Source organism: Aspergillus pseudotamarii (assembly GCF_009193445.1).
Source record: "Aspergillus pseudotamarii strain CBS 117625 unplaced genomic scaffold BDV38scaffold_72, whole genome shotgun sequence".
NCBI lineage: Eukaryota > Fungi > Ascomycota > Eurotiomycetes > Eurotiales > Aspergillaceae > Aspergillus > Aspergillus pseudotamarii.
Window position 1 is genome coordinate 107,833 of NW_022475086.1, and position 23,893 is coordinate 131,725.

Consider the following 23,893-nt stretch of genomic DNA (forward strand, 5'->3'; position numbering starts at 1 on the left):
CCTGTTGGGCAGGTGGAAAAAGGAGAATGTCACTGGTCGCTGGGAGCAGCTATCAAACCCAATAAAGTTCAGTAGAGCAGGCTATCATTGCTGCAATCAATGGGCTAAGAGTGCCAAGTTAACTTCCTGACTATTACCCCATTATTAGCGAACCACCAGTGGTATTGAGTAAGAAAAATCTCAGTTCTGTCGTTTCTTCCTTTCCTTTTTTTTTTATTATTATTGTTTCTTTTTATTTTCACTCACTCTCTCACACTTTCTCTTTCCTATAATTTCAAATTTTGTATTTTATTTATACATATTAAAAAACTCCCATGGCGCATTCGGGTTGCATAAAAACCCGGCAAACTTAGTTTCGTTATCTTTCGGTCCGAATGAACGACATATTCTAAACATAATCTATTTGAGTAGCTGTCAGCTGAAACCAGCGGAGTTTAGTAGACAATGGCTTCCTTTTCAGAAAAGATTTGCCTCCGAACGACGTCACACATTCCAACGGTATGTGAACATGTCCGGAGAAATTTCCTAAAAGAATCCTAATTATAGAATTAAGTGGATTTTTTTTTTCTATTTTTTCTTTTCTTTTTCCTCAATCTCTTCTCTCGCTATGGGAGACAGACATTTTTTCTTATCTAACACAGCTGAATGACCAAGAACACCAAGAGTCACCGAAGATTGGAGTCCCGGTCATAAATAGTCGGGAGAACCGTTAGGCTTCCTTGATTGGGAGGGTGTTCCACTGTGGTAGCTGGAGTAGGTGGTGCTCTCGGGATCATCAGTTCCCCTCCCCCCTATCTATCGAAAACCTCGGTGCACGGTTAGACGGTGGAGAGGTCAAACAAGAAAAATTGCCGCAGATTAAAATTAATTATTGAGATAGATTAATGTGGTTGCAGTGTATCTTGATACTACGGAGTACGTATCTTTGGGACGGAGGATGAAATCGTCATGTCTCTCAAGAGGGAGGGGATTATAGGGATCAGGTGATATCGATGCCCTGATTCGAATCGAGTTGCCTTAAGACAAAAGATCCACGCGCCCTGCGTTGGGGAAACTGTCATTGGCCCTGAAGGGGTTCCAGGGAACCAACGACGGTGATTGGAGTAAGACATGTTTAATTTGTGAGCAGAAGAATCACTATGGAAGCCAGGTGAATGTTAGTGTCCACAAACTACTACGAGTAGTGTGGCTGTCTTGTCCGGACCTGCCAATCGGCAGCTTTTTCCCGATAAGAAGGATAACTCCCATTGAGTTTTTCCCATGGCAGTGGGTCCGTTCCTGGGAAGGGTTCAAGTGCGAGGTTCAAACTCAGGGCTTTCTTTCTTTCTTTCTTTTTCTTTTTTTTTTTTTTCTTTTATTTATTTATTTATTTTTATTTTTCAATTTCTTTCTTTTGTTGGTATGCACGGGACTGGAGACAAGAACAATCTAACCTTCGTCAATGACCTTGGAGTACCGTACGTATCGTCAGTACCGTATGTATGTAATGTTCAAATCCAGGTTCCCAACTGACGATTCCGGAGACTCAGAGTCAAAGGTTGACCTTCAACTTGTTATCTCTGGGGAACATTCCGATGACTGCACAGAATAGTTTCTTATTCTTTTTGAAATAGAACTGTCAATATCTAGAAAAATAAGTAATTGTCAGAAGAGGCAGAAGTGTGACATCGTCTGGACATCTTTTTTGGGATCAATTCCTTGGTGTGAAGAGTAGGTAATTAAGTAGGACTAATCCGGTGGCCGTGCCACCCATCAATCGTGGGGAAAGGTTCATCGTCTCGTGGTTCCTCCGTATTAATGGAAACGGCGATTACTTTACCCTTGTAGTACGTGCAATACAAGTGCAAAGTCACTGACTAGTGAGTGACATTGGATTCATTTAAAGAACTTCCACCCCCGATCGACCTCTCTAGGAAAATTGCCCCCTCCTCGTCTTCCTCCCTCTCCCTCTCCCTATTTTTCGCTGGCCCTTTCTTGTCTTCAAGGATCCTTACTTGTTGACTCGTTTGGTGTTAAATCCCCCTTCAACGAGGACCCACGGAGATCTCGTTCGTTACCAGTTTCCCTCGTTTACTGACTCCTTTCCTCCTCTCGGCGGCGATTTTGTCCCGCGGTCCTTCATTAACTGGCGTGCCCGTTGATTGGGTCTTGATTCTCATATATTGTCCAATAATTAGTGGTCCTGCGACAGGTTCTTATTTAATTGATTCCTCTCTCGCTCTCTTTTCGGTAGGTTCACTCGTTTTTTCCATCTTTTTTTTTTGTTGTTTTTTTCCTTTTTCCCCTGGAGTTCGATCTATATCTTCTGATACCGATAAGGTCCGGTGTCGAGGGGGAAAAAAAGCAAAGGAAATTGTCAATCAGACTGGTGGCTAACGCCCACATCTTAGTGCCAGCTGCAGTCTCCTGTATAAACGTCACACATCACTGCACATTCCCTTGTCACAGTACTTATATTATCGACATTATGGTTCGCATTGTTTCTTCTCTGCTCCTGGCCTCTTTGGCCTCCACATTCGCTTGGGCCGACACTATCAAGTGCGACGCTAATAACAAATGTCCGGAGAAATACCCTTGCTGCTCGCGTGAGTTCTCTTCCCTATTCGAACACAGTGTAACGCTCGTGCTAACGTTTCTCCGTTAGAATATGGTGAGTGCGGAACTGGCGCTTACTGTCTCGGCGGCTGTGATCCCATGCAGTCGTTCAGTCTTGACTCCTGCATGGCCGCGCCGGTTTGCAAAAGCAAGACCTACAAGTGGGACAACCTCGACAGTGCTGCGCTGAACACCAAGTATCTTGGCAACGCATCGGCGTCCGATTGGGTCTACAGCGGTTTCCCCAAGGTTGAGGATGGCAACCTGATCCTCACCATGCCCAAGAACAGCGTGGGTACTTTGTTCGCAAACAACCACTACGTCTGGTATGGTAAGATCAAGGGGAAGGTAAAGAGTAGCCGTGGCAAAGGTGTCGTGTCTGCTTTTATCCTGCTTTCGGACGTCAAGGACGAAATTGATTTTGAGTTTGTCGGCTACGACTTGGATAACGTTCAAACCAATTACTACTGGCAGGGCGTTCTGGACTGTGAGTGAGATTCGTCTGCCCCAACTGGGGAATAGCTGACACTGACGCTGACGCTTTTGCTTAGACAACAATGGCGGAAAGGCTCCCACGGGCAGCAGCACTTTCGACGACTGGCATGAGTATGAAATTGACTGGAAGCCCGATGCCATCACCTGGTCAGTCGACGGAAATGTCAAGCGGACGTTGACCCGGGAATCAACCTGGAATGAGACCGCCAAACGCTACCAATTCCCTCAGACCCCATCGAGAATGCAGTTGTCTCTGTGGCCCGCCGGTCAGGCAAGCAACGCTGAAGGTACCATTGAGTGGGCCGGTGGTGAGATTGACTGGGACAGCGAGGACATCAAGGACAAGGGTTACTACTATGCGGAATTCGGAGAGATCACCGTTGAGTGCTATGATCCTCCGTCAAACTCGGGAGATGGCAAGAAATCGTACATCCTTACCAACAAGGACGGCCTGGAAGGCTCCTTCAAGCTCACCAACAACGACACTGTGCTCGCCTCTCTTGGCGCTACCGGTCTCGACCCCGATCTCGGCGCCAGCACCTCTTCGTCTTCGTCTTCGAGCTCGACCACTGGCAACAGCGTTCCTGAAAACCGCGGTGGCTCTGGTAACGAGCCTGGTGTAGGTGGCTCTAACAGCACCGGCACCGGCAGCAGTGGCAGTGGCAGTGGCAGCAGTGATTCTGGATTCAGCCAGGGGAGCAACGATGACAGCAACGACAGCAATAACTCGAATGGCGCCGCCTCAGCGAACGAGCGTGTCATGAAGGGTTCCTTCTTCGCAGTCTTGGTCGCAGTCGTCGTGCTGGTTGCTCTATGAACCAGTGATTAACAAATTTGGGCCCTTGCCTTCATTCTTGAATATTCTTCTCTTTTTTCTTGGGTATATAACACTTACCCCCCTCCCTTCTCCCATACCCACGTGGTTTTGGTGTTTGTCCTTTTAAATTTACCTTCTTTACATGGCAGTCCCTCACTCTTCTTGTCTGTCGCCTTATACCAGTTAACTACTTTATTCTGATTGGATGTCCTAATGCTTTTAATGATCGCGCGTGGCGATGCCGCAAACGGCGCATTGCATGCCGTTTGATACTCATTCTAATACCCTTGTTTGCGTTTTGATGCTAGTATATGTATTTTTAATTGATTGGCTCGTGTGGATGAGTATCGTATCAATGAATATAAATTTTTTCACAGCATTCTACTTTTGCTGTAGTCCATCTGCATGTTTCATATGCATTGTTGTTCATTCTGTATATTTCCTTTCAACGGCAACACTGCTTTCACCAAGCTCTTTCAGAACCCCCTTATTCCTGACTACAACAACGAAACCACAATGCCAACTCAATGTACCCCTACACCCAAGATGAACACAATCCATCCAATTCCAAATAACCCACGTAAAGGCACAAGAAAAGCCATACCGACTAAGTTAAAAACTTCAAATACAAGCTGAATCCCACTCAATCTCACCCAAAACCCTCTACATCTCCTAAACTCCCCACATTCTATACCTGATATTCACCATCCAAGCAACCCAAGCAACAGAACCATCAACAAACAAAACCAAACACCACCACCACCAACCAACCAATAACAAAAACAGCAATCACAGTATCCCTCTCCTCTTCCCCCCCAAAAAAAGGGAAAAAAGGAAAGGAAGAAAAATGTGCTACTATATCAAAATCACCTACCTGGACTGTCCGCACACCAAGTTCGAAATCGATCAATTGTGTTATCACGTCCTGGAACAGCTTCAGCGGATTTATGATTCTCAGGAATCTGAAAATAGTGTCCCTTTTAATGTCCCCGATTGTTGTCCTGACGGAGTTGATTGGGTAAATGGGGGGAATATAAGGGGTGAGAGGGTGGATGAGGGTGGGTGTTTCGAGTGTTTGGGGGGTTGGTAAATTGGGATTTTTATCTTCTTCTTTAGTTAGTTGGTATGCGTGTTTCCCCGTCTTTCCTTGTGGTGGGGGGAGGGGGTTTTGGGTGTGGTTTTGGAGGTTGTTAGGGTTTGCTTATAGATTGGTGTTGGCCGGCGTTTTGTTGTTAGGGTTGATTTGTCATAGAGATGTATACTGCGGACTTATTGGATACCAAACTATTGTTGATCCTTATCAGTTATAATGAGCTCGTTATATCAAACTACAATCATGGACATATCAATCCGTTCACACAATTTCACAAAGCAGTACATCTATAGCAGAAGCCAAAACCAACATATATAGAATCATAGATTAAGCCTAGAACGCCAATTCCAAGAATGCTAGATGGTCTGTGGTATCTCAATGCAGCTCGCCACAGCCACATTCCCTCGTATCCAAGTCCATGGAGCGCTTCTTGAATTCTCCATGGTAGGTATCCAAGCCATCGGTGCGGACGGTTTCGCCCAAGGGGTCTCCCAACCAGCTGAGAGATGCGAAGGTGGACGGTTCAACTTCAGGCTTCCATGCCCACTCGCTAGGAGTTTGGAGTCGCCGGGTGACTTCTTCCACGTCTACTTCGAGGTAGTCGGAGAGGAAGGCACCGACGTCTGTGTTCTCGTTGTTGCCCACCAGACGCCAGGCGTCCTTCGTCGAAGAGGCATAGATGTTCACGTCGACGGCTAAACCATGGGTTGTTAGCTTGTACGTCTACTACCGAGAAGAGAGGGGGAGGGGAACATACCTGAATGTCCATGCGTGGACCAGCCGATCTGCGCCCTACGGCTGATGATATCGGCAAAAACGTAGTCTTTAGTATAAGGCAGTTTGGGATCAAGAAGATGGTCGATTTCCGCATCCGTCGCATCGAAAACGCCCAGGGATTTCTCCAACAATTCGCGAGCGAATTTGCGCTGAGACTTGGCATCCGTATTCTTGGAGAGGTATTCCCTGAGTGCTGCGCCGGCAAACTCAGAGGAATGGCTGGCGTTAGCTAAGACGCCTGGCAGCCATTTGTACTCCGGATAAGCGTCATGCAGCTGTCGGGCCGCAGCCAGACCGCCCGTTTCGTGGTCGGAGGTACTGACTACCACTCCTGGGGTAGAGTCTTGCTCCAGGAACTCAAGGACGGCTGCGAAGGCCCGGTCGTAGGCTAGGACTTCGTGGACCTGTGCCGCGGGATCGTTTCCGTGTCCGGCGTGGTCGATGCGGGAGCCCTCGATCAAAATGAAGAAGCCCTTGTCGCTGTCTGCGGTGGCTTGGCTGAGGGTTTTGAGTGCGGTACGGGTCATTTCTTCCAGGGATGGGTATACACCGTCCTGGCTGCGACGGTCGATTTCATAGGGGATGTCCTTCTCCGCGAAGAGACCCAAGAGCGGCAGCTTGGCTTCCGAGCCGCCGTTCAGGGCATCGAAGGCCTTCCGGTCGTTCAGATAGTGGAAGCCCTTTTGGCTTGCGATCTCTACTAAGTCCCGGTCATCGCCACGGCAGCTGCCTTCCGTTGTATTGGGGAGGAAATGGCAGCGTCCACCACCGAACATCAAATCCACTACATGGCCTAGCGGGTGTTCGCCGATCTCCTGCTCCGCAATTCGATCCTCATATTGGCGAAGGTTGACATGCGAAGCAAAACAGGCAGGGGTAGCATCCGTAATCCGAGTGGTGACGACCAAGCCGGTCTTATAGCCAGCCAAGGCAGCAGCCTCAAGCACAGTTCCACAAGGCGAGTGGTCAGGCAGGACGGAGATAGCTCCATTGTAGCTCTTCTGGGCGCACGAGAAGGCAGTAGCACCGGCCGCCGAATCGGTGACAAGGCTGTTGCTGGACCTCGTTCGGGAAGTACCAATGATGTGGTCATCCAGCACGAGAGTCTGGTCCACGGGCAGTCCCTCCGTGAACTGTCTGTAGTTTCTAGTCATAGTCAAACTAGTGGGTCCCATTCCATCGGAGACCATGAAGATCAAGTTCCGCTTTCCGGTCGGCTTGCCTCCGGGGCCCCAGGGTTGCTTTGCGTTATGGTTTTTACTCGTTTCATGTTGGTAAACTACGGCGAGGACTATCACGGCGATGGTAGCAATGAATGCCCAGGAGAAGAGACCGACGTCTTTCCAGAAGGCCCATTTGCTGCGTTGCTGTTCGCGGTGAGTGCGCTCGCCTGTTAGTAAGGCATCCTCTTCTTCTGCATTCCGAATCGAGGAATGGTCGGAGGAAGGGCGCGGAGCCAAAAGGGGCTCTTCTCGCGCCATGGCTGACGGATTGCCTTCAAAGATCGACTTAGATGCTTAATTGTAATGGGGCGGGATCACAGGCATCGGATAGAGAGGTGTTATGGGAATGAGGAGAAAGGGAGACGGTGAGGAGAGATCGATTCAGGTGAGTTGGGGTATGGGCTTGGCACGGGGCTTTTGATACGTCACGTTGCCCAGGGGGCCCTGAAGTTGCCGTATGCAGTTAGTCTCCTCTGCATAGTCGAACTATTGGTAGATCATTCCGGAGTACTCTGTAGATGCGGGAAACTCATCATGAGTGTAGACTATACTCTGCACATGGCATATAATATTACACAATTCCAAAGTTTGATATAGTTGTACAAGATTCCTCCGACGAAGAGCATCTACCGTCCCTTCCACCCAATCGGAATCATAGCCGCCGCGATCTCAGACACTCCTCTTTCAGTCGCAAGCAGATTGAACTGCGCAGCGGCATTCCTAGTATCCAGAACCTCAACACGAACACCCAAGGCATTGATTCGTCTCCTGGTCTCAGGGGAAAGAGGAAATACAGAAGCGCCCATACCAATAATCAAGAGGTCTGCCCGTAGCATTCAGTTAGCAAAAGCCTCCCTCAAGATGATCAGAAAGAGAAAAAATAAAACCTACCCGGGCGAGGCCACACGAGTCCCAAAAGACCCCAAGCTTGTTCGTCAACCTCAAACTGGCCTTTCTCGTTCACCATGGCATTCTTTTCCCCACCCGTCGCTGTCCACGGCCTCCATGAGAAAGCTTCGCCCCCAACAAGCAACAAACCATCGCCGTTTGTGAGCTTGAGGCCATTATCCAAATGGAATCCATTGTCTAGACAAGCATCAATCGCGGTAGTAGGTGCGGGGATATTTCCGAGCACGTTCAGCGCAGCAAAGTCCGTTTGCGTATCTTCTGTTGACTGCGGGCCCCGATCGCGGCTCGCTGGCTTCGCGGTGTGTGCGCGAGGTACCATCCGTACGGGGCGGGCATGGCTGCTGTTATTGCGGTACGTTTGTATGTAGGGGGTGATTCGAGAGATGGGAGATACCCAACGGGCGTTCGCGCAAAGTTGGTTGGTAACCTTGGGAGCCGAGATGGACGTGCGCAAAGCGCGGAGTAATTGGGGTGATGGAGGGTGCATCGTGACGATGATGTGGATGTAATTTACTCCTCGGAAATAAGTAGTATTGACTTGTCGAGTTCGGGACCTAGTCAAAGGGATCCTGTCAAAGGGATCGAGAGTAAAGTAATACGAGTGGAGATGGAGATTTAATCTGGAGTTGCGATGATCGATGGCCCGTGATGTAAACGATACCTAAGAGCCTCAGGCAACAATGCTGAGTAAGACTTAGCAATATCGGCTATCATTGGTCCATTCAACTCAAGTAGATCCAGTGACGTTATTTACATCTACCTCCCTTATCCTTCAACATTGCACGTTGAAAGTTAGGATAGCGGAGTGCAACACGCTATCAAGTACATATATTGGCAAGCACTCACTGTACTAAGTCGGACTAGTTCCGGATGGGATACTACCATCTAAATCTAAAAGCAGATACCTTTGTATCGTCAAATCACAAAGGTTAACAAATAACACTAGTATGTAGTTATAGGAACTGTTTCACTCTTTCCTTGAGCCTATTATTGCAATGCTGCCGTAGAAGCTCCGCCTCCTGTTTGAATGTCCAGTCATATATCTGGTCATCTCTGAACCCTTCACGCCGAAACAGTCTACGGAAAATCTCACGCAGATAGGCGTAGTCAGGCGTCGCCTTCAAAAAGACATGCAGGAAGTATAGATTGAACGCAGGCGGCAGGCCTTTGCAAAGCTTTTCGACCCGTATATTGCGCTTCATCTCAGCCACGGCTATTTGTCTCTCCAAGTCTGTACCAGTTGCTGCCCAGAACCTCTCCCACGGAAGGTGGCCGTTGAGGAGGCGAATGAGCACATATCCTAGGCTTTCCATGTCATCGCGGGGGGATTGTTCTATATCTGATTAGCAATCTCGTCTCAAATATACAACAGAAGGGAAAGAGCGAAAGAGAAAAGAAACGTACGCTTCGCATAATGCGCCCGCCAACCTGCATATACCTCTGTCCCCTGCAAACCCACGCCAACCCCTGGATTCCTTTGGCATTCACGCCTATCTTGACGCTCCCTCTTCAAAATCTGATGGTCGCTCAGTGCACTATACCTCTTGACTAAGCCTAAATCCGCCACATAGACCCTGTTCGCCTTCCTCCCAACTCCTATAAGAAGGTTTTCTGGCTTAATATCACGATGGACACAGTTTCTCGAGTGAAGCTCCTGAAACCGACATATCAACTGATCTGCTAGTAAGAGTACAGTCTTCAGGGAGAACCTGCGCCCACAGTCGCGCCACAAATGGCCCAGGCTGGGCCCCAGGAGTTCAATGGCTGTGGCATGGTATCGTTGATCTTGTCCTGCCCAGTAGAACTTCGGGACTCCCATGAGTCCGGCCAGGTAGCGATACCCACTGACCTCACGATGATACGATCTGTAGCCTGCTGGCTCATGATAGAGCTTTATGGCTAGTTCTTTGCCGGTTTGGTGATCTCTGGCTTGGAGAGCTATCAGGTCTGTAGGTCTCGACCTTTGTTGAGCTGGGCCGTACCTATGTATACACTGCCTTCGCCGCCACTATCTATAGGGCGGATTAGCTCGAACCTGTTATTTATGAACTTTTTCTGCGGTGGAGCCCATGTTAGGAGGAATTATTGGATGTGGAAAGGCTGACATACCACTGGCAGCGGTTTCATAGTGGAGGCTTGATAGGCCCTTGCATGGTTTGGTTTAGGTGGGAGATAGGGCTGGGTACAGTATTTAAATTATACCTAGCATCTCTTCGGGACTATATCTCTTTGTTGAAAAAAAAAAAAAGAATGGGTTTGTTCTCATGGAATGGACCTGTTCCTTCTTTATAGCGTTGGTGCTTGACTGACTCAAAGAGCAATGATCTGTCTACTATTCCTATGGTCCTACAGGACAAGCGTGCACAAGTATAAGAAGAAATTGGCAAATACCGGGGGCAAACAGGTTCATATCGATTGCAGCCGGAAGAAGTCGACGAAGGAACTCTCAGTACCAGCCTGAACAATCTATAAGGATGCATGATCCATTCAACGAGCGGTCTTCTATTGCAACTCACTGCAAGCCAGCAGCTTCATATCATAGACGCAATGCATAACCCCTGGTGCATAAGTCTTGACCTGTTCGACATGTCGACATTCGGCCAAAGCAACAGCAGGATCCTGCATCCTAAGAGCTTTAGCCCGCAACCTCCCAATCTCCAGAGTGAAATCCCCTTTCTTCTGCTTGATCTCGCGGACGTCCACATTCTCATGCATATGGACCCAACCGCCCAACTCCGCATCAATCATCCTGCACGCATTCCCCCATGCATCCACAGACGTCGGAAGAAGCCCTAAGTTAACATGACGAATGCGATTCCATTTCTCCTTCCCTTCCATCACACCACGAATCTCCCCCAAAATATCCGCCGCAAACCGATTGTCTCCATGAAAGAGGACCACACGATCTGTATCCTTCAAGCTGCCCACCAAGTCCAGCAAACTCTCACTCAACCCTCCATCCTCGCGGACTCTAACAACCCTACACCCCCAGCCATTCTCCTCACACCCTCGTCGAAGCCCCTCAACCGACCACCCATTGATTTCCCACCCCCAAACCCGCCTCACCCCCCGTTTTAAATACGAAAACACAAAATACCCAATCCCAGCATACATATCAACAACGCCCACATCTGAAAGAGCCTGCCCGCCCAACTCGCCCACTTCCAGTCCCTCAAACGGCGCCGCCCCATGGCCCAAAACCCGCGCTTTCTCAGTAATGTTCCCGCGCGAGAACATCGTATAAAGCGGCGCCCAGACCTGCACAATCCCATGGTTCTGCATCGTGCGCACCCAGAATGCCCGTTCCAGGTCCTCGTCGCTCGGTTGGCCCTCTTCGCCAGCGAAAACAGAAGAAGAAGCAGTACTAACAGCAGCAGCAGGAGGAGGTCCAAAGTCGCCGTACAGCGGGATAAGGCCCGCGGGACTGCGCATGCGGTTCTCGTGGCCTTGTGTGTCTGTTAGCGCAATGGGCGCGTTGATGGCAATGTGCGTTACGCCCATGCGGCTGAAGGCCTTCACGAGCGAGGCGTAGAGGGCCTGTTGCTGCGGGGCTGTTAGAGATTGGTACAGGGCGCCCCAGGCTGAAGGGCTGCTGAAGGCATTCACGGGGAGGAGGAGCATGGGCTCATAGACTGTGAAGCGTTTTGGGAGACTTGATTGTAGGGTCTCTGGTGAGAGGCCATATTGGGAAAGTGTTTCTGGGGGGATGTTGTTTGTCACAAAGTCTTGGATGCCGATTTGAAGTGGGTTGCAGGATTTCTGGAGTGGTTTTTTGCTGCCTTTTTCATGGCGGGTGGGCTTTTTGGTGGTGGGGAGCTGTGATAGGGGTGTTGTTGTTGCTGTTTCTTGATTCATTTTTGACATTGGTGTTGGGTTGGGTATTGGGAGTTGGTGGGATTTGTATGTAGTAGTATTGGATGTATAGTTTTCTTTTTTTATATGCAATTATGATTCTTGTGGTTGCATTTTGTGTCTGGGTTTATATATCGTTGGTATCCAGTGGATATATGACTTGGTCAGCAGGCACAATTTCTCCGCAAATAGGCTGATAACTCTGCAGATTTGCGATATTATAGTCGCTGTCTTATTGTCTCTATTGTATAGTCGAGTTCGGTGGACTTTGTTAATTTTCACAAATATCGTCAATTTTTGATGATATTTTCCACTTTTGACTACCTGTGTCATGTGACTGGCATCTACAATGCGGCCTAGAAGGAGCGATAGAAATATTTACGTATATGTCCTCTTCTAATATCTTGTTTACTTGGTGGGCTTACGCCCCAGGATTTGGGGAAGGATGGTTGATATCATAGATCCTTGATACGCCTTTGCGTCAAAAACCACTATGCATTCTTGAAATGCGCATATAGTACAACGTGCGAAGTTCTTGTAGAACTTACACGAGACCCTCTACTGAAACAGAATGATGTTAATGCTTGGATCTTCGTCTTCATATTAGGATATATTGAAAATGTGACGTGAAAGTAGTATGGTACTGGAGATAGTCCATGAGATGGCTGGGAATAACAGAAAGTAGGTAGAAACAGCCAATGCTAAGAGAAAATACATTGGATGCCTCAAACTGGGGAAGGAGAAGGGATGCGTGACTAGATGATTGATTAATTAAAGAGAGTAGATAAAAATCAAACCCGCTGTTGTCAACTATGGTTATAAGGCACTACACCAGAATGAGTCGTAACGAACGTAAGCTCTTAGTAAATAATATGGGGAAAGACGGTCAATAATCCGTCACGGAGTATCCTAACCTATCATTTGCGTCAAGTACTCTGGAATTCAAATTAGCACTGTCAATGAGGACCAAGCAACAAGGAGTACTTACGAGTATTGCTTGGTTAGGGTTCCTTCTCCTCCTTTCGAAAGGTCGATGCTAAAAACGTAGAAATTGCCGTCGCTGGTCACCACCATCACTTGTGGCGTGTTGTTGCTCATTGCTACAACGCTTCGCAGGGGTCCGGTGTTGCCATTACCCCCGGGACCGGGATTCGACTTCGGAAGTTTGATCCAGGCAAAGTCTCGCGCTGGTTCCCACATCTCACTAACACCTTTCGGAAGATAACCACCCACCTTGGCAGCAAATGAGCTTCCGACAGTTTGTGAGGTTCGCCGGATCATGCCCATTAGAGTGCCATTGTGTTTCCTGGAAGAGAATTCGGAGGAGTCTTTGTCACCACTTGTTTCATCCTCATCCGGAGAGTTGCTCAGAGAGCTCTGGCTCATGGTTCTTTGTGGCGCCGAAGGGGATGCCAGAGAATTTTCCGAAGATTGGCCTTGACTCAACTTGAACAGATGTATAGTCTCGGTGGAGGATGAGACGCAAAGGAGGGTGGAGGTCGTGTTGAACGACATGCTGTAGATCCTGGAAGGTATCGAGCCTCGCCTGAATTGATATAACTTGTGACCGTCAGGAACGGAGAAGACCCGAATGATAGTCCCTTTATCAGAAGCGGTAGCTATCAGAGTACCATCACTGTTGAGCGTTATGCATGCTAGTGGAGATCGATGGGCTTCTATGACATTGATTGCTTCTAGCTTCAGTGTATCGAATATCAGTACTTCGCCGCTCGTAGGTGAAATATGTGTGTTCCCGGGAGGCGCGTGGGACGGAGGAGTAAAGGATGCAGGCGGAGCCTTATGTGGAAGAGGGTATGCGAGATAGCAATTATCGGAGGAGGGAGACAGAGCACAGATTGCTGTGAGATGTTAGAATTAAGGCCAAATCAAAGATGGTCAAGAATATAAGCCCTTACCACTTGGATTTGGAGATGTCTCGATGGTATATAGCAGCTTCATGGTCTGGATGTCATAGAGATAGATCTGGTCTTCTAGAACGATGACGAGCCGTTTCCGGTTTAATTTAACCGCCAGGACAGTGGTGGGAAACGTCAACTCGCATATTGTGGATTGGCGCTATAAGAACCCAGGAGATGTCAGAATAGATTCTTAAGGACATGTAGAGTCACAGGCAGTGAAACGCATTAAAGGCTGGATGGTTCAAATGACTCGATTCTTCATACGGGAGGCGATACGGCCCTTGATTTGCATGCGCAAGGATTCTACGAACCTTTGTATTAGTGATTTGTAAGCGACGTGGTGAGAGAATTAACGCGACTAAAGATGTCGAAAATAGCATCTCGATTATAGCAATGTTCCCTTCCTTGGTTTCATAGCTCTTGGCGAAAGGGTCTGTTGTGAATATGCGAAACCCCTTGGCAGTCGCTGCAAGCCGTTAAGAAACATCCTGGGAAAGAATGAAATGACTTAAGGGAAGTCCTTACCCACAGCCAAGTAGCTGTAGTCCTGGTTGAAGGTCACGAAGTTCATTGCCATCTTGTCTGGAGGCGATCGAGTGGAGCGATGACGTCCAATCCAGGTCTCTTCTCTAAAGTGTACTGTAGAGTTGGAAAAGCGACAAAAACAGTATATATATCTTCCAGAGCTTAACAAAGTCGAGCAGCGAGACCGCGCTTCCTTTATGGAATCAATAAAACTTATTGTTCTTTGAGCGGAGGGGTACAACCGATCCCATCACAGGGCAGCTTCACGTCACAGACGATCGTCGCCGGACATCTCTCGTTCTCAAACGGCGTTCGCGACAAAGCTCCACTGTGAGTTATTCCCTACAGGGCAAGTACGCACGGATGCGATCGTCGCTGGACGAAGAAGACGTTGGGAAACGAGCAGGTAAGTTGACCGCGGAGTGTCCGGGGATCGCTGAACAGCAGTTCGTTCTGCCGCGGTCTGAATGCGTCAGGCGTCAGGCGCGGCAAGCGAGCCGTTCATCGGACGCTCGGGCCACATCTTGTTCTTCGGTGGGTAAAAAAAATACTAAAGGGCGGGTGCTATTCAACCCACAGAACAAATCTATGCAACTTCCCTCTTCACAGTCCAGAGAAGGTCATTGCAATATGGGACCTGCAAAGAAACCAGCCATGGCTGGAGTCAACTCTAAGGCTGAGAGGGAAGCCGACTTGGTTATGGGGGTGAGTTTATATTAATTGTTGCGGCGCTGCGCACATCCCCACCAGTTGCTTGCTTAGTCTTTATCTGCGCCTAACTATACTAGACAAATAACAGCAGTATTGTCTCCAAACGGAGCGTCGAAATGCTTTACTACCCCAAGCCTCATTTCTTTCGCTATTTCGTCAAGAAACCTCAAAGACGGTCGCCTTTGATCAACCGCGGATATTGGCTGCGCATGCATGCGATGGCGGAGACAGTGCGCAAGTTTATGAGAGAGCCATCGGACAAGCCTAAATTTGTCTTGAATCTGGGATGTGGATTGTGAGTCGTAGAAAAGCTCCCGGGAAGTCGGCCGATCAAAAAGGGGACCGTATGCTAAGTTAGATTATCGTAGTGATCCGCTCCCATATATGCTTCTCAGTGCCGACAACGACCTGTGTAGAGACACGACCTTTGTGGATATCGATTACGAGAAGCTCATGGTTAATAAGAAGACGGCTATTCGCAAGGCCGACGAGATAACACAACTACTTGAGGATGTAGAATTCCTGCCCGACGATAGTGCCGTGCAAATTCGCAGCAAGCACTATCTAGCCGTTGGGTGCGACCTGAAAAACCTCACTAAGTTGGATAACGTGCTTAGAGCAGAAGTCCTGCCTTCTGAATGCGCGGTTCTTTTCCTGGCCGAAGTCTCTCTGACGTATATGGACGTCAAGTCCGCCAATGCGGTTGTCAGCTGGGCTTCAAGGCTAAGCAATGGTCAGAATTACCCCTGTACATACTTGTCTGAACGTTATCGATTAATGAATGCTGACATTGTAAGTGAAGATGCTCAGTTCTGTATACTGGAACAATTCTTCCCTGATGGCCCAGACCATCCTTTCGCTTCGACCATGATGAAACATTTTAAAAAGCTTGGTGCACCCTTATACTCGATTCACGAATATCCCTCCCTGAACGAACAGGAACAGCGCTTTAAAGACGCTGGCTGGAACCACGCGCATGCTAGAAGTCTCTGGGACTTATGGTCGGACGATGAATTCGTGGACGGTTCGTTGAGAGCGTCACTTGATGCCATTGAGCCTTTTGATGAGTGGGAAGAGTTTGCACTTTTTGGGTCTCATTATTTCCTTCTGCACGCCTCCACTAGGCCTCGAGTCTCGGGTAAGGCCACAAGAACAGCAACCGGGCTTGATCCGCAGACGGATAAATCTGATCATTTCAGATTGCTCGCCGAATGTCCCCCTGGAAGTGGTCAAAGACGGTTCGGAGCTGTTATTCCTGACAGCGATAAGACTGTTGGGCATCACTCTGGCCTCGGTCGGCAGACTCGTTTATCATCAACAGAACTATACACCAAGTCAGAGGGTACCGCCAAAACTCATGAGTTCCCTCCCGAAGACATCCCTGCACGGATGTGCCATACAGTGACTGGCTTAAGCAACCAGGATTGTCTTTTAGTTGGAGGCAGAGCTTCACCGGCATCAGGGTTCAAGGATTGTTGGGTAAGGCAAGGGAATCAGTGGCGCTCGACTATGAGCCTTCCGACCCCCCGATTCAGACATAGTGCTGTCAAAGTTACTCTTGATACTGAATATGTTCTCGTATACGGAGGTAAGACGAGCGATGGCACAACATTAAACACGTGGTTGGCGTGGAGCAGCAAACAACAAGGCTGGCAACAAGTTGAGACCAACGTAATCAATATCAAGGCTCGATTTGGGGCTTGTCTGGGAAGCATTGACGACACTTCAGGCGTACTCTTTGGAGGAATCGGGGCCGAGGGAACTATTTTAGGGGATTTCTTCACATGGAAGTTGCACCAGCGGAGCGATGGGTCTTTATTCATGGAGCTGACCGACCACACTGAGGACTTGCAGAGAACCTCGTCCTTATTCAATCAAATCCATCGATTTGGAGCGACTGTCAATCAAACAGCGTGGGGACTAGTCATTATTGGTGGTATTGTTCCTCGAGAACTCATTACCCATGACAAGGAAATTATGCTTCTTGATTTGACAGAGTTAACTAGATGTATTGCCAGTGGGTGGCTCTCGAACCACACCATCATCTCGGCGCTAGGGCTCGGAAAAAGACTTGATGGATCGAGACCCTTACTGGTAGGCCATGTCTCCTGTGCCATTGATCCTAAAGAGGTCTTGATATTGGGTGGTGGAGCTGTTTGTTTTTCATTTGGAACATATTGGACCGAGGGCACATGGCTTCTGCAGGACGTGAATTCGACTACTGAAAATGACTGGACCTTGGTTTCAAAACCCGTGGGACCAAACAAGTCGCAGTCGGAAAAAGCGACATCCAAGCCATCAGCGCAACCCCAGAACGAACCTTACGGGGCGGCGGAAGTGATCACAGCAATTCCTCGCGTATGTGTCCAGAATTCCGCACAATTTCAAGAAATTTTAGCTGAGGGTAGGCCGGTGATTATCGAAGGGTCGGATATTGGCCCCTGCACAGAACTCTGGACCAAAGAGTATTTGACAAGTGCCGTGGGTGCTGACCACAAGGTGGGCCAGAAAATCCAAATGAACTCTCTTAATTTCGCGTACTAAATAAACATGAAACTAGATCGTTGTGCATGAGGCACAGTCGGAACACATGAGTTTCCAAACCAAGAATTTCTCATATACAACCAAAACATTCGGCACCTTCATGGACGAGGTTCATGCAGGCGGTCGTCAGTATCTTCGAAGCATTTCTGCCGAACAGCCGACTAAACTACCTGCCAACCTGGCTGTGGATTTTCCAAGTCTCAGTCGTGATTTTCGCCTGCCAGAGTCGCTCACCGTAGTAGCTGATAACACTCACAGCTCGCCACTTAGGATATCAGGACCGGTCACCTTATGGCTTCATTACGACGTAAGTGTGAAATGAGTTACATGACGTGGATGAACAGGAGCACTGATCCTTATCTCTGCACAGGTGATGGCGAATGTCTTGTGTCAAATCCGTGGCGAGAAGAGACTCATTCTCTTCCCACCAAGTGATGTGCAATACCTTCATGTGCCTCCTGGGGCCTCAAGCTCTACCATCAATATATTCCAAAGCGATGGATCGGTCGCCTCAATTCCTCATACGTCGCCACAAGAAGCAGTTTTGAGGCGTGGCGATATCCTATTCATCCCTCCTTTGTGGCTGCACACGGCATCTCCAACGGGTGATGTCAGTGTTGCTGTCAATGTCTTCTTCCGCAACTTGTCTAAAGGGTATGCAGCTGGTCGGGATGTTTACGGGAACCGTGACCTGCAGGCCTACGAGAAGGCGAGGAATGATATCCAGAAGATGACGAAATCCTTCGATGGGCTTCCGAGTGATATGGCCCGCTTCTATCTACTGAGGCTCGCCCAAGAATTAAAAGATAGGGCAGAAAAATAAGTCACTTACCTTGTCAATCGGACACAGACAAGAGGTTGGATAAGATTTGAGATTTCGCCCTTAATGCCCAATCCCCCAGTAAAAAAAAGACTCATAGATGTGCTGCGCCAAGTAGCGTGGACCTCTGTTTTTGAATGCCCGGGCTCCACCGTTCGGGGCTAATGCATTACTTCAACAATTGAGGAAAGGCGAGAAAGCTGTTCTCGATCCGGTCGAACCAGCTCATGCGACGACCATTCTGGTAATGCGAGAAGATCGCTATAAACCTCATGAAAGGTGGCCTCGATATTCTATCCGGTAGTTCAAAGAGCATTCCGTCTGGAGAAATGTAAGGAAGCGACCGAGAGTGCGGGCTCAATCATAGCAAAGGTAATCAGTTTGATAGTCATGTCTGTGCATGTACGCGCTAGCATACTGTACGAAACACGTCTGGGCAGTTGTTGCCTGTGGGTCATGCCAACCCCTTGAAGTAGGAAACGCGCATTTTATTAGTGCCATGTCACAAACATGCATTGCCCGTCTTCATATAAGATGAGAAACCTGAGGCTGCATGCCGACCCTAAGGAACGCCGGCTATTGTATTTGTATTATTCACCTATCGGGTGACAGTATGCGGCACTGTGCCCAGCCAGTTAGAAGCTAAAAGCTCGGCGATGGCAGAGTTTCGGGCACGTTGCGCAACGTCAGCATTTATTTGTTTGTTGAAAGAGTAATGGTCGCGTGCCCAATCAGAGAGTTACGACCCGTTAGTGATATAATCCATGGCCATCTTAGCGATGAACCAGTGACACATTTCCATGTCCCGTGCTGCAGGTGAGAAGATGCAGGTCCCACTCCGAGGTTCAAACCATCCGCCTTATTATCTCGAGGTAAAGGTATTAGGATCAGAATAATACCTTGAGAAAGTCAAAAACCAGATTGATATTTATTCTGCCACCAATCGGTACCTTTTGCTCTCACCCCGAATCAGAAATAGTGGTGTGAGATAAAACGGGGATTACCAGATCTCAGCGTCATTCAAAAGCATTTCCGACTCATGTGTTACTCCTTGAATAATCCGAGGGGTGGGAGGACCCATGACACAGCAGCACCATGGATCCATGCTTGATAGACATGGGTAGGGAATGGGAAGGAGACCATGCGGATGTCCCAAACCAATAATCAAGACCGAGATCGAACCACTTCGTTTAGTGGCTCTGGAGAGGTTGGAGGAACGATCCCATTCGCTGGGATGGACAATCTTGCACCTTTCCTTGTGTCGCCTTCAGATGGTCCAGAGCGTTGACAGGGTCCGTCCTCCCGGTCTCATTGGACCTTACCCTTGAAGTGTTGGCGTCAAGACTTCGGGGGGGGTTTCTGTCGAGGTGGTGTGGGGGCAAAAGACTGATAATTATTAAGAAGGAAAAATAGATTGTACTCCGTACCGGATGTAATCAGTGCGGGCACCTTTTCTCTTTTAGTTCGTGCCTTGGGGGTCGGAGGAGGCCTGAGATAGATTTGCAGATTTGAATGGAACTGAACGGATGGAAGGATCATTGGCCGCAAACAGTAATACGGTTGTTATATGTTCTTTTTAAGTACTACTCCATAGGTCAAATCCCAATCCGATGTGGGGAACGGATGCCCGAAAAACCAGGATGGCGACACAGTCGTGATGAGGCAGAAATTACTATGTATGTACTCCGCACATTTATTTTCAATGAGAAAATGAACCCTATTGAGAAAATATGTATTTGATGAATGAGTGTTTTTTTTATAATTGACATGATAAGTTGAGAGAGAGAAATCATTCAATTGAGGGGGGGGGGTGTTAATCCTGAGAGATATTCAAGAAATAATTAAGATGAATTAATTCGCAGGATACCAAAACACACCCCATGCTCAGGCTCTCATGCAATGGGGGCCTTACTAGTGTGGAAAGAGTTAGCCGTGAGTTACTACTAGTACTAGGCTTTACCCCTCCCCACCCCCGTACTTTTCTACTTGCTTTCTGTGCGACAAGGTGAAATTATCCCCAATCCGCCCGTCGACTATACTTAACCCAGGTTTTCATTTTCTATCCTTCTCCCATCTTTCATTTCCTCACTGTTCTGTGGCTTCTCCTTCTCCCCCTTCTCATGGAATTTTTCTCTTCCTGGGGTGTTTGTTCTTAGAACTTGTTGCAGACCTTCTCCGGTACATAAATATCGAAGTTCCCTTATCGCTGTGGGGCATTCCCTTCTTACTGTGGGTATTATCCGGTCTCCTACGTAATGTCCTCCCCTCCTTGTTGGGTGCGAACCAATCCAACTGTCGATCCGATCACTTCAGAAGTAATGTCACTCAATTCATCCACTGACTTTCATTTTACGCTCTTTCTTAGGCCTGCGGAAATCTTCGTGAAGCGTGCGATGTATGTGATATGCCCTTTTCGACTGAACGTCCGAAAGCAACAAAATACTAACCTAAACAACAATACAGACAGCTCTCACGCATGTGGATACAATTGCATCTCGAGCGATTTTGTAAAGGATGTGTCGTTGATCGATCGTCGCTCAGACTCTCTGGATATACTCAGCCTTAGCATTGATCCCATATACTTGTTTCCCTGCACTTGACATACATTTGACACGAACCTTGTTCGAGCATCATGGCGACAGTCGTGGTACAGCAACAGCAGCAGACGCTGCGGCATTCAACCCCTCCACCCACGGGAATTTCGCCAGCACTGAGTCTGAACAGAAACCCTTCGCCGATCCCAAACAAACATCTGCCGTTCTGTCCGGAGGGTCCCGCCCCAGTCATATCTCAAAATGCATTACTATTGCACAAGGAGGAAATCACAGACCAGACATCTTCCATTCTATATCCACCAGATAGCTACAAGCAGCTGTCGAGCGCACCCGCGGTGTATTCGATTGATGCAGTTACTCTAGAATCAGCCCTAGATCACTGGGCTTCCCAGCCGCTCCCAGACCCTGGCAAGGTTTTCCCATGGTTACACGGGCTCCATCCCGATAACCATCTACAATTGGGGTTTTTCACAAATCGGAAACGCTCTCTTCGTCGAATCCCCAGAGTTTGGCGGGGCATTACTATTATCAAGGTTGGCGGGGATCTAATTAGAGGGAGACTGAAAGGAGCAGTATCTCTCGATGAGGTCCTTGCCCCATCAACTACAGAGTTCCTTGCGGTCGACCCTCGGGAAGGGTTTTCTGTGCGCAACTTTCAGATTCAGACTGCGAAATTAGCTCCACTGTCTGACATTGTCATCTACGGAGAAGATAGCGTTACCAGAAAGCAGCTGCTAGACGTTGCAGGAAGAGTTGCAGCTGCGCAACATCGTTGGAGAAGCAAGAATGATCTGGAACAGGTTTTACCGGTCTATAATACGTTCGTCCTCTCGTGTAAGTAGAGACTTGTCGCCCACAGACATTGGTGTCCGGCAAGAGCTAACCATCAATAGCTACCTTTTCCGAAGTCGAACAATGTGCCCCTGGCATCGTTGCCATTAACGCCCGTGGACAACTCACTGGCCACACTATGGATTTCTGTAGGTATTTCACTCCATTTTTGACAGACCCAAGCCTAACAGAGGATCAGTTCAATGGGAACGGTGGGAAATGTGTGACATGTCCCGGGCTTCTGAGATTTCGACCAATGTCTGGCAAGGGCCAACCCCTGATTATCTGTTAAGACCTGGGACTTGTGAGCCTACAACTGGAGAGTATTTTGATCTGTTGATTGAGGCGAGCGACTTTGCGAGCCTCCCGGGCCCTCGATTCCTGGCGAAACTGAATAGGCAACTCGATGATGGGCCCCAGCGGTTGGAGTTCCCTTCGTCTGGGTCTATTCTTCCGCCATCAGGTGATGATAGGGAGGTGGATGATCTCGTCAACACCGTGCGGTGGCTCTACTACTTAGCAAATCCAGACGAACCAGAAAGCCGACCGGATGCCGACGGGGATATCGCCATGGATCCTATTCCCAAGAAACCTCGCAAGATACTTATCCACTGCCCAGACGGCTATACAGAAAGCTCATTGCTGGTCATCGCCTACGTCATGTTTGCCGAGGGTGTGACGGCGCCTGACGCCTGGCTTAAGCTTCACTGCGACAGAAAGCGGAACTTCTTTGCCTACCCATCTGACGTCACGTTTCTAAGCGCTGTCCAGGCGAGGTTACTACACGAAAGCCCTGCGATACCAATAGGCAGTCTTACCGAGCTCGCTGACCCTCACTGGTTCAGTTATTTCGATGGTTCGCTCCCCAGTCGAATCTTGCCATATATGTATCTCGGCAATCTATCACACGCAAATAACCCAGAAATGCTGTGGGCTTTGGGCATCAGACGTATTCTGAGTGTTGGCGAGTCGGTTACTTGGACTGATTCCGAGGTGGCTAAGTTCGGCGCAGACAATATTATGCACGTTACGCAGGTTCAAGACAATGGCATAGACCCATTGACTCAGGAACTTGAGCGTTGCTTGGGTTTTATCCGTGAGTACTGGCTATCTGTCCTATGAGGTTATCGTCCACAGTATATTGTCAACTAACATGATGGCACTGTAGGAAAAGGGAAAAAGCACGGAACGGCTACTTTAGTCCATTGCCGAGTGGGGGTTTCGCGATCAGCGACCATCTGCATAGCAGAAGTTATGGCATCATTAGGCCTTTCATTCCCAAGAGCATAGTAAGTATTATTCAAGACACATTGGTAAGCTTTAGCTGACAAGAATAGTTGTTTTGTTCGCGCACGACGGCTTAATGTTATCATCCAGCCGCATCTACGCTTTGTGTAAGACCCTCAAGTTCCGATTTCGTGCAGCTTACTTTATTGCTCATCACCTTTCCGATGCTTCGGCTAACGCAGCCATTCAGTTACGAACTCCTGAAATGGGAAGAACTGCTGTTACAGAGACAGAACAAGCCTCCAAAGAGAGAACTTGAATGGCCCACAGTGGCTCGTGAAATTGCATTGATGAACAAACCATACTCGAGATAAGCAAACATCGAGCGATATCTTAGGTTTGGACTGCGAATCATAATTTTCGCCTCAGAGCGTTACGGCACGTTTAGCCGGAATGCAGTGTTTTAACACCAATTGTCATGATACAGAAGTAATCTGATTTTGATAACGATTGATATGTGTGGCATGAAAGATAAACGAAGGAAACGGCTGGACGAATTATGGAAAATTTGGGTCACTTTTCTATGTCTCCTCTTTTTGGGCGTTTAAAGGATGCGATCTACTCGAATGATGTTACGTCTTGCAATGCATGCCACGATATGCTTGTCATGTATATAATCATGTCTTTCTGGTCGGCGTTTGCCGTATAATAAAAACCTTCGGCTGAATTGGCTATGTGTATACTGTGCTTACCCGAGGCAGATGATTATCCAAATCACCCTCACCCTTGATATCGTTTCATTGCGTTTCGATCCATCTTCGACCAGCCGTTCTCACTTCGGAGTGTCCTTGGCGTCTAACATGGAACGGTATACTTCCATTTCCTCTTTTGTTTCCTTTAAAAGCGTTGAGAGTTTGACATGCCTGATTGTGGACCTACGATATGCTATAGCATGAAAGCATCTAGCGAGGATCGTTTTCGCCCTGGTACTTGCGAGTGT

General features: G+C 48.3%; 8 protein-coding genes across 8 annotated transcripts; 4 read left to right on the top strand and 4 right to left on the bottom strand.

Annotated features, from left to right (window-relative positions):
- The first annotated feature begins 1,945 nt into the window (after positions 1-1,945).
- utr2 (putative cell wall glucanase (Utr2)) lies at positions 1,946-4,026 on the top strand. Its single transcript, XM_032052346.1, has 4 exons — positions 1,946-2,229; positions 2,320-2,585; positions 2,645-3,082; positions 3,147-4,026. Exons 2-4 carry the CDS (start codon positions 2,468-2,470, stop codon positions 3,905-3,907), a joined length of 1,317 nt encoding a protein of 438 aa, XP_031909141.1. The 5' UTR covers positions 1,946-2,229; positions 2,320-2,467; the 3' UTR covers positions 3,908-4,026.
- BDV38DRAFT_195619 (uncharacterized protein) lies at positions 3,999-4,548 on the top strand. Its single transcript, XM_032052345.1, has one exon. The coding sequence runs from the start codon at positions 4,146-4,148 to the stop codon at positions 4,455-4,457; it is 312 nt and encodes a 103-aa protein (XP_031909142.1). The 5' UTR covers positions 3,999-4,145; the 3' UTR covers positions 4,458-4,548.
- Positions 4,549-5,204: 656 nt separating this feature from the next.
- Positions 5,205-7,357, bottom strand: BDV38DRAFT_259567 (alkaline phosphatase). Its single transcript, XM_032055837.1, has 2 exons — positions 5,758-7,357; positions 5,205-5,695 (listed from the first exon to the last, which is right to left on the bottom strand). The coding sequence occupies exons 1-2, from the start codon at positions 7,256-7,258 to the stop codon at positions 5,376-5,378; spliced, it is 1,821 nt and encodes a 606-aa protein (XP_031909143.1). The 5' UTR covers positions 7,259-7,357; the 3' UTR covers positions 5,205-5,375.
- Positions 7,358-7,548: 191 nt separating this feature from the next.
- Positions 7,549-8,522, bottom strand: BDV38DRAFT_259569 (Mth938-like domain-containing protein). The gene is made up of 2 exons (XM_032055838.1): positions 7,892-8,522; positions 7,549-7,823 (listed from the first exon to the last, which is right to left on the bottom strand). Exons 1-2 carry the CDS (start codon positions 8,394-8,396, stop codon positions 7,627-7,629), a joined length of 702 nt encoding a protein of 233 aa, XP_031909144.1. The 5' UTR covers positions 8,397-8,522; the 3' UTR covers positions 7,549-7,626.
- A 340-nt stretch (positions 8,523-8,862) lies between these two features.
- BDV38DRAFT_287170 (tRNA(Phe) (4-demethylwyosine(37)-C(7)) aminocarboxypropyltransferase) lies at positions 8,863-11,764 on the bottom strand (the record flags this gene model as incomplete). The annotated part of the gene is made up of 4 exons (XM_032060810.1): positions 8,863-9,242; positions 9,314-9,838; positions 9,892-9,921; positions 10,426-11,764. 4 exons carry the CDS (start codon positions 11,762-11,764, stop codon positions 8,863-8,865), a joined length of 2,274 nt encoding a protein of 757 aa, XP_031909145.1.
- Positions 11,765-12,338: 574 nt separating this feature from the next.
- BDV38DRAFT_259574 (phosphoinositide binding protein ATG18) lies at positions 12,339-14,712 on the bottom strand. Its single transcript, XM_032055839.1, has 6 exons — positions 14,206-14,712; positions 13,992-14,146; positions 13,678-13,837; positions 12,750-13,620; positions 12,676-12,696; positions 12,339-12,587 (listed from the first exon to the last, which is right to left on the bottom strand). Exons 1-6 carry the CDS (start codon positions 14,255-14,257, stop codon positions 12,578-12,580), a joined length of 1,269 nt encoding a protein of 422 aa, XP_031909146.1. The 5' UTR covers positions 14,258-14,712; the 3' UTR covers positions 12,339-12,577.
- On the top strand, positions 14,285-18,283 carry BDV38DRAFT_274635 (tRNA methyltransferase PPM2; the record flags this gene model as incomplete). The annotated part of the gene is made up of 8 exons (XM_032057875.1): positions 14,285-14,347; positions 14,467-14,535; positions 14,815-14,910; positions 14,994-15,211; positions 15,285-15,649; positions 15,719-17,415; positions 17,477-17,767; positions 17,831-18,283. 8 exons carry the CDS (start codon positions 14,285-14,287, stop codon positions 18,281-18,283), a joined length of 3,252 nt encoding a protein of 1,083 aa, XP_031909147.1.
- Positions 18,284-20,162: 1,879 nt separating this feature from the next.
- Positions 20,163-23,874, top strand: pps1 (tyrosine/serine/threonine protein phosphatase PPS1). Its single transcript, XM_032055840.1, has 7 exons — positions 20,163-20,675; positions 20,744-21,669; positions 21,729-21,815; positions 21,866-22,762; positions 22,835-22,955; positions 23,004-23,060; positions 23,144-23,874. Exons 2-7 carry the CDS (start codon positions 20,913-20,915, stop codon positions 23,265-23,267), a joined length of 2,043 nt encoding a protein of 680 aa, XP_031909148.1. The 5' UTR covers positions 20,163-20,675; positions 20,744-20,912; the 3' UTR covers positions 23,268-23,874.
- Positions 23,875-23,893: the final 19 nt, after the last annotated feature.

Coding starts and splice junctions, on each gene's coding strand:
- utr2 (XM_032052346.1), top strand. CDS start 2,468: ATGGTTCGCATTGTTTCTTCTCTGCTCCTGGCCTCTTTGGCCTCCACA. Junction 2,586..2,644: donor GAAATACCCTTGCTGCTCGC/GTGAGTTCTCTT, acceptor TTTCTCCGTTAG/AATATGGTGAGTGCGGAACT. Junction 3,083..3,146: donor CTGGCAGGGCGTTCTGGACT/GTGAGTGAGATT, acceptor GCTTTTGCTTAG/ACAACAATGGCGGAAAGGCT.
- BDV38DRAFT_195619 (XM_032052345.1), top strand. CDS start 4,146: ATGCCGCAAACGGCGCATTGCATGCCGTTTGATACTCATTCTAATACC.
- BDV38DRAFT_259567 (XM_032055837.1), bottom strand. CDS start 7,258: ATGGCGCGAGAAGAGCCCCTTTTGGCTCCGCGCCCTTCCTCCGACCAT. Junction 5,696..5,757: donor GTCCACGCATGGACATTCAG/GTATGTTCCCCT, acceptor CCCATGGTTTAG/CCGTCGACGTGAACATCTAT.
- BDV38DRAFT_259569 (XM_032055838.1), bottom strand. CDS start 8,396: ATGCACCCTCCATCACCCCAATTACTCCGCGCTTTGCGCACGTCCATC. Junction 7,824..7,891: donor ACTCGTGTGGCCTCGCCCGG/GTAGGTTTTATT, acceptor TGCTACGGGCAG/ACCTCTTGATTATTGGTATG.
- BDV38DRAFT_259574 (XM_032055839.1), bottom strand. CDS start 14,257: ATGGCAATGAACTTCGTGACCTTCAACCAGGACTACAGCTACTTGGCT. Junction 13,621..13,677: donor GACATCTCCAAATCCAAGTG/GTAAGGGCTTAT, acceptor AACATCTCACAG/CAATCTGTGCTCTGTCTCCC. Junction 12,697..12,749: donor ACCCTAACCAAGCAATACTC/GTAAGTACTCCT, acceptor TTTGAATTCCAG/AGTACTTGACGCAAATGATA.
- pps1 (XM_032055840.1), top strand. CDS start 20,913: ATGGCGACAGTCGTGGTACAGCAACAGCAGCAGACGCTGCGGCATTCA. Junction 21,670..21,728: donor TAATACGTTCGTCCTCTCGT/GTAAGTAGAGAC, acceptor AACCATCAATAG/CTACCTTTTCCGAAGTCGAA. Junction 21,816..21,865: donor TGGCCACACTATGGATTTCT/GTAGGTATTTCA, acceptor ACAGAGGATCAG/TTCAATGGGAACGGTGGGAA.